Source organism: Platalea leucorodia, assembly GCF_965183815.1.
Source record: "Platalea leucorodia genome assembly, chromosome: 2".
Classification (NCBI taxonomy): Eukaryota; Metazoa; Chordata; class Aves; order Pelecaniformes; family Threskiornithidae; genus Platalea; species Platalea leucorodia.
Window position 1 is genome coordinate 130,342,350 of NC_138824.1, and position 7,535 is coordinate 130,349,884.

The window sequence follows — 7,535 nt, forward strand, 5'->3', positions numbered from 1 at the left end:
CATGAAAAAATAATCAAAATATTTTAGGACTAAAAGTGATTAGAGAAACATTAGAGTTTTTTTAACAGCCCATTATTATATTCATTTTAACATTATGTACAAAGTTGTATACATTTCTACCTTACTTAAACAATGCTCAGTGTCTTTGTGAACCTCACTTGCTGTTGACTTCATACAAAGGTTGTATTGACAACCTTTGCTGTTTGCGAAAACTGTATATAGTTAAGGTATATTCATCTCTCTCATCATTTATTTGTATTCTAAAAATCAGAAGATAGTAGGGGTTGCTAAACCTGGTCATCTGATGGAGGTTCCAGGTCCCTAGGTCCAGCCAGTAGTGAGGCTGAGCACATGTAGGCATGCACATACGTGCACGCACATATAATACATATATGCAGATACACAAGGCTGGCTTGTAGAGCCAACAGGGACAGAAAACATAGTACTCAAACACAAGCAGCACCAATGGCCTCATCCTGTTCACCCTCTCTGGCTGACCAGGATGAAAGCCTATTTGTGGAAAATGCATATGTACACACACAATATGGATCCTTCCAGTAGCTGGCCTTAGACACAGTCTATCCAGTAGCTGCCCCTGGATCCTAGGTCTCTCAAGTTGCTGCCACCTGCATATATTAACCCCGGAGGCCCACTCCAGGTTCTGGTAATCTACACACACACACACACACATGCACACGAACACTATACTTCCACCAGTAATTGGCCTTAGACACTCAGTCTATCCAGTAACTGGTCCTGGAACCCCCTGGTTTTCCAGTTACTTCACACACTCACATGCACACTAACACCCACACATATGTACAATGCGTCCCCCAGTAACTGGGCTTAGACATGCAGTCTACCAAGTTACTAGCCCCTGGATTCCCTGATCTCCTCCAGTTGCTGGTGTCTGGGCACGTGAGCCCCTGAGTCCCACCCCAGTTAGTGGTACTTAGAGGTCTAGGCACTCCGGTCTCTCCAGTTGCTGGCACCACAGATGCACAGTGCCCTCTGACCCGTGGTCCAGCTCTGGTTGCCGGTACTTACACCTCCATACACACACATACGCACAGAATGGAGAGCCCCTTTACTCGGGAAAACAGTTAGAAATGGAGTTTAATAAGAAGACAGGACAGATGCCACTGATCAGATGCAGGGCATGGCCAAACACACATACTGGCCAGCAGCCTGTTTACATGCCACCAGCCCCTTTTATCTCCTCATCATTCTATTTTCTCATGTGTGTTCCTCCCCAACCTACATTGATCCCTCCTTCTCTGTGCTTTTGTTTCCTCCCCTAAGCAGCCCATAGTAAGTTTTCTGTGATCCCAAGATGGTATTCCCCTGCATCTCATAATAAGTCTCATACCTCTGTGGGCAACAACACGCCTCAGTCAGTAAGGTGGGATACCTCCTCTTAATGGGTTTCAAACCCAGACAATGGGCTGAGCACTCTCCTGTGATAGCTCCAGGAGGAGACAGATCAGAGCGCGCTTGTGGGACGGACAAGGACAGACCTACTAAATTTGCAGTATGTCAGATAACACTTGAGGCCATAAAAGAGAGTTGGGTTATTTAGGGATATTGAAGAATTGCCTTTATTAGAAGTGTTTATAGTTAGATCAGTAACCTGTTTTCTGGGAACAGTAAGGTTGATCCTTGGATATGTGTACATGTAGCAGGAGGCAGGATGAGACAAGCATTTCTCTCATCTTTCACAGCCACGCATATCTATGGCTCTAATTTCTGGAGAAGACAGCGAGCACGTGCTGCCAGCGGCACAACGCTGTAAAGGTAACACATACAAAATGTGCATTTATCTCAGTGTTCTTCCCTTCGCGTTTTCAGACTGGAGTCCTAACGCATCAGGAAACAGGACCTCCAAGGCTGAGAGAGATTCATCCCCTGCTCTTGAAGACACGGGCTATGATGACATTGAAGAGCTGGGGCACTGATAGAGACTGCTGAGATGTACTGACCACTTTTGGAAATACACCTCTGCTCGTAAAATGTTAATTGGATACCAGCAGAACCAGAACAACCTGTGTTTAGGATTAGTTTACCTAAATTTGGTTTATTTGCAGAGAAGCAGTTACATACTTAGAAGAAATGCAAGCATGACTGTTAAGAAAATCTTTCTAATTTCTCTTATAATTTCTTGTTGCCAAGACTGCCTGGACAGTTTTTGCTTTTTATTCCTAAATATTTTCATTGCAATTTTTTTTGCTACTGAGCTAATTTTTCAACTTACGATATTTTCATATTAGAAACTGTTTAAAGATCTCTTCTCAAATTTACGCTTCTCCTCACAGATACACGGGGCAGCTTTCTGGAGATTATTAGGAATAGAGACTGAACTGCAAGAAAATCATCAACGTTCTGTTTCAACTTTTGGATATTCTTGCTTGTCACACAGAATGTGAGGACTAGAATTAATTTTCTAGGTAGTGCTTTGTGAAATGAGAAACTGAGGAAGAGGTTATTCTTGTCCTCACTTTAGATGCAAGTCAGTCCATTTGAATTCTGTACAAGTGAATCACACATTTGATTGGAAGGAAAAGCTTTGCTTCTCTTTTCTCCCGCTATACCATCATGACTTATTGTCTCCCAAAGTCATACCAATTATACAGTAGAGAAAGTTTAATTTCTTTCCACAAATGGCAAGTGGTGGTCATACTTATAGGCGTCTGTTATATAATTTCTTTTAATCATATGAGGGCAAATTGAAAAAGTCCGCATGTTGATGGAATAGAAGGTGAAGTATCATTGTCTTGGCTCCTAATGAAATTTCTTTCAGGTCCTGAAATAAAAAGCCTCCCTTGCATTCTGTCATCTCTCTTGGCCTCCATTTATCCCTCAAAATCTGAGCCCTACCCTTCTAGTAGGCTCTCCCTCCCCACCCAAGAAACCTGCTAATTTATTCAAGAATGTGAAGGAATTTTTGTATGAACCTTATTCAGACCAACTAAGTATCTCAAAAAACCAAAGGTCTGAAACTTCAGCATGGATATGATTTTTTTGCATCAGAGGGTAAATGTAGTGGAAATGCAGGCTGTTGAGAATTTGCCTAGAGCATGCCAGTGTATTGATGTGTCTAGAAGAAATACCTGCGAGAGTCACCATAATCTAGATGAGACTCTCATTTGTACATAAAACCAACAGCTGTTCTAACCATCATCATGCATAAAGAAATGTGAGTTTGTCCCAGACAGCAGAGAAGACACACAGACAAGCGAATCCTTTCCCAAACAACCTCACGAACCTCATTAGCCCAGCATCAAGACACCCTACAACCCTGCGCCAAGGACTGAGGCAGAAGAGGTTGCACTGAGATGAACGAAATACTTCTTTGTATTCAGTGACTATCCTGGCAAATCTACGCTTCCCTGGCTGTCTCCCTCTCAGCCCTGAATGGAGCTTCCTGTGGAATATTGGGAGAGCAGAGGAGACATGATTCTGTGATGCATAGGATGTTTCTATCTGTGTAACTTTATCCTTTCCGAGCTAGACTGGAAGTAGTGAGGAAGAAATTCAAAAGGAAAGACAAGTCTGGCAAAGACAAGGTGCTTTGTTAAAAGAGATCCTAAGGGAAAGCAACCACCTTGACATCTAGCTCCAGGCACAAGTGGTTTCCTTCCCTGGTTAAACCTAGGATCGCAGGAGGACATAAAGCCATTGCAGCAGCCAAGTCTTTATTTAAAAAAGGAATTCTTGCTGACTGCTTCTCCAGCAGCATCAGCAAGACCTGACAGGCATGCTACAGGCATGCTGTGAGACACAGAAGGAGGGAAACACATACATCCGTGTAATTTAACTGCATCATGCTATCTGCTTTTCCTGGCTCACTAACGGAAAAACTGGGAAAGCAGAAATAGTCAGTGTTTGCAAGGAATAGGAAAAGGCAGCAGCAACTGACAGGGGCAACCAATTCTATGCCAAAAATAGGTGTAGCAGACTATTTATCCCTGTTAAAATTATCTATACAGGACAGGACTTCCCCTCCCTGGGTCCACCAGGCTGCGTTCCAGCTACCAGGAAGGAGGAATCCCTTGGGCCTCAGAGATGGCAACAACTGATGTCATCATTGGCATGATCCATTTGAGCTGAGTACTCCCCAGGTGATCGTATATAAGGGTATATAATCCTCAGTGGGGCCAGTGATCTTGGAAATCTGCCCACAGCGTTAAAATTTTTAACCAAACTTCTATAGCAGTACGAGTGCACCTGAATGGGACCTGCCCAAGGAAATTTTTAAGATAATTGGAGTAATCGGATTGAAAGCATATCAACAGAACACAAGAATAATAAGAGATGTAAAGTGGCTTAACTGTGGGATCTATCAGGCAAAATTTCTACTCCGAGGGATGAAAATAGATGCTTACAGAAGTACGGAAGTACAGACGCGTACAGAAGACCTGCTATAAGCAACAGATCATTTCAAATTATTAAATCAGAAACAATATTGGCTAATGAGCAGGATGAAAACCAAGAGAATTAGGCTAAGGCTGAGCTCATTACAAATCCATCTTTAAAATTTGTGGAAAAAATCAGGTACAAAAGGAAAATTGCAAAGGGATAGCCTCAATTTACAGAGACATTTAAACCTCATGGAGTCTGATAGCAGAACTCTTGAGTATTACATACAAATTTCAACCTCACCTAATTTTACTAGGTTTGATCCCTCTAATCCTCCCATACCTATTTTTCCCTATACCGCCTTTAATTCTTTCTCTGAAACAACACTACTCCATAAATAACATAAATAATGTACCTAGTGGAAATACACATTTCTCATAGCTCGGGTCATTAGACAAACACCTAGACATCCTGCTAGGAGCAAGAAATGGCTGGACAGGACAACGCAGGGTCAGCCGGTGTTATTTTAGCAGCACGAAGGCCTGTGTTTCTGAGAGTGCTTGGATAAAGATCCTGACCCAAGGGAGAATACACAGTTTCTAAAGAGCTTGGACCCTCCTAGGGAACCCTAAAGATTTTGCTCTTGAAGAAAAACAGAAATACAGATACACAGGATGGGTCAGGTTACAGTTTATGTGTCACACTGCATGACATCCCACCCATCGACATCCTACCCATCAACATCCCCCCCTTCCCGATACTTTAAGTGCTAAGAATAACAGCACTTAAAAGTGGGCACTGCAGGGGAAGAGGGTTGAAACAGCATTCAGAGACCAGCACCACCCAACCCAAGAGTGCCAAAGATGCAAGGTTCATTCTCCAGAGCAGAAGGAATTATGTTTTAATTCATATTGAACTTACTCTCGATTAACTACTGAACCACCACAGACTGAGATGAGATATTGGAGTGGCGGACTGAAGGATGGAGATCTTGGGGTCGATCCGCTGGAAATGAGGCACCCTCCTCTGATACATCCTTATGCTCTTATGCATACAGAGTTACAAACATAACTGAGAAACGGTAAGAGAGACAGTAAGACCAAAATTCCTCAACGACTAGTTGATGGGCCATCAAGAATCTACAGGAATAGCTTTGAAGAGCGTTGACTTGGACTTTGTAACTGATAAGAAGGGGAAAACAAGAGAACATGAATATTATGGATATTTGAGGGGGTCTGGGGCACTATGCAAAGCTTACTAAGGAATGTTCAGGGAAAGAGTCAAAGGTAGGGAAAAAGCTTATGTGGGAGGAGAGGGAGGAACAAAGTGGGGGGAACAGAGGGGAAGAATAAAAGGGTCCTTTTGTGTATAAGCAGCTGCTGGTCAGAACACTTGTCTGAAGGAGCCCTGTGCTTGATCACAGGCTATCCTATCTTACTAATATTTATGAAATATCTTTCTGTTTAATTTCACCCTCTACCCCCTGTGAGACTGTTCAAAGGTCTAGGTGACAGCAACTGGAGAGACCAGACTAACTGAACCAAATGCCAGCAACTCGAGTTAGATCATGGGTGGTAACGGCCCATGTCTTTGTGGTGCCAGCAACCAGCTGTGGGGGCTCTCAGCATCAGCAACGGGAGGGCCATGGGTCACAGGCCACATATACCTGGGATGCCAGCGACTGGAGGGACCTCTCCATTTATATTTCACCCTAACCTGATGTGCATGGGTGCATATCTGTAATTTGCTAGGACTCTTCTGGTAGGGATGGGGTGAATCTGGTAGCTTGACAGAAGCAAGGCTGACACAGCTCCATGACCCCAGGTACAACCAGTAGTGAGACTGCAAATGTATTCCCAGTAGGCACACACACAAACACACATATACAACACAGTCAGACACACTCAGCACTCACATAAACACAAACAGAACCAACGGCCTCATCCTATCCCTGCTCTGGCTGATCTGGATGAAGATCCACTAGGTACAACGTAGATTCCCCCCTGTAGCTAGGCTAAGACACTCAGTCTACCAAGTAGCTGGATACTGGATCCCAGTCTCTCCAGTTGCTGGCACTTGGTCACAGACGCCCCTGAGGCCACAGCCTCACTCCAATTGCTGTTACAGACCTCCTAACTCACCGACACACACACATACACATACAAAACTTGCCAGCGGTTGGCCAGGACTCCCCTGGTCCCCTCTGGTAGCCAACTCCTTCTGTGCTCTTGCCCTTTGAGACATACAGGCACACACACACAGAGCTTACTGGTCCCTGTGGTAGCCAAGTCATGTTTATCTATGACAGGTCCTTTTTATCCCCTTATACCTCTATTTTCCCATGCTTATTCCTCACGAAATTGCCTAGATTCATTCATTTCCCTGTCTTTGGTTCCTCCCATAAACACCCCATAAATCTATTGTAAACCCAAAATGATCTTCCCCTGCATCCCAGACCCCTTTGCAGTACCCCCGCTGCAACAGTCCTGCTCCTCCTGACTTTACGGGTTTTATCCCTAGACCGTGGGGCTGATGTTTGTCCTGGGACAGCCCTGGGAGGAGCCCAGGACAGTGGAGAGGTGGAATTTGGGTTCTCACGTGCCATTGCGTCCCTGAGCACCTCTGGGCTTGCAGAGATGGGCCTGTGACATGCTCCTGTGGTAGGCCTGGAAGCAGCCAGGGTGGGGTACTACTTGGGCTCCCCCACCCGTCATTGTCTTTCTGTGCTCCTCTGTGGATGGGCAGATTAGCTTTTTTATCAGATAACCTGACAACTTCAAGCCGTACTACCTGGTTCGTAGGAGGAAAACCTGGAAAGAGTCATGTCTGAGCTGGAGATGGCTAAGGGAGCTTAGAGCACCGTCCATGGGCCAAGCTGAGAGCCTTTGCTGATAATCAAGGGGTCCATGAGTGTAAGAGTGCTTGTGAGCCAAGTGTGTAACTGCATGCCTCTCTGCCGCCAAGTATTGAGCTGGACTAGCTGGCAAGTAAAAGACCCAGATACTGGGCAAGAGGGCTCAGGATCAGGGCATGAACATGAGAGGGGCTGAGGGCCCATGCTGAAATTCAAGGGATCTGCAAATGTGCATATGCTTGTGAATCTAGAGGGTGAAGGGGTATGTTTTCACTAGTGAACTTAACCCCAATCAGCCAGAGAGCAACAGGACCGGACTATCTAC

At 44.7% G+C, this 7,535-nt stretch overlaps 1 protein-coding gene across 1 annotated transcript in view; it reads left to right on the forward strand.

The window, feature by feature from the left end:
* The window catches only part of LOC309604512 (antigen WC1.1-like), a 31,676-nt gene extending 29,719 nt beyond the window's left edge, over positions 1-1,957 (forward strand). The window contains exon 16 of the mRNA XM_082337903.1: positions 1,849-1,957. Coding sequence (XP_082194029.1) covers positions 1,849-1,955 — 107 coding nt within the window. The 3' untranslated portion in view covers positions 1,956-1,957. The remainder of the gene's footprint in view (positions 1-1,848) is intronic.
* The last annotated feature ends 5,578 nt before the right edge of the window (positions 1,958-7,535 follow it).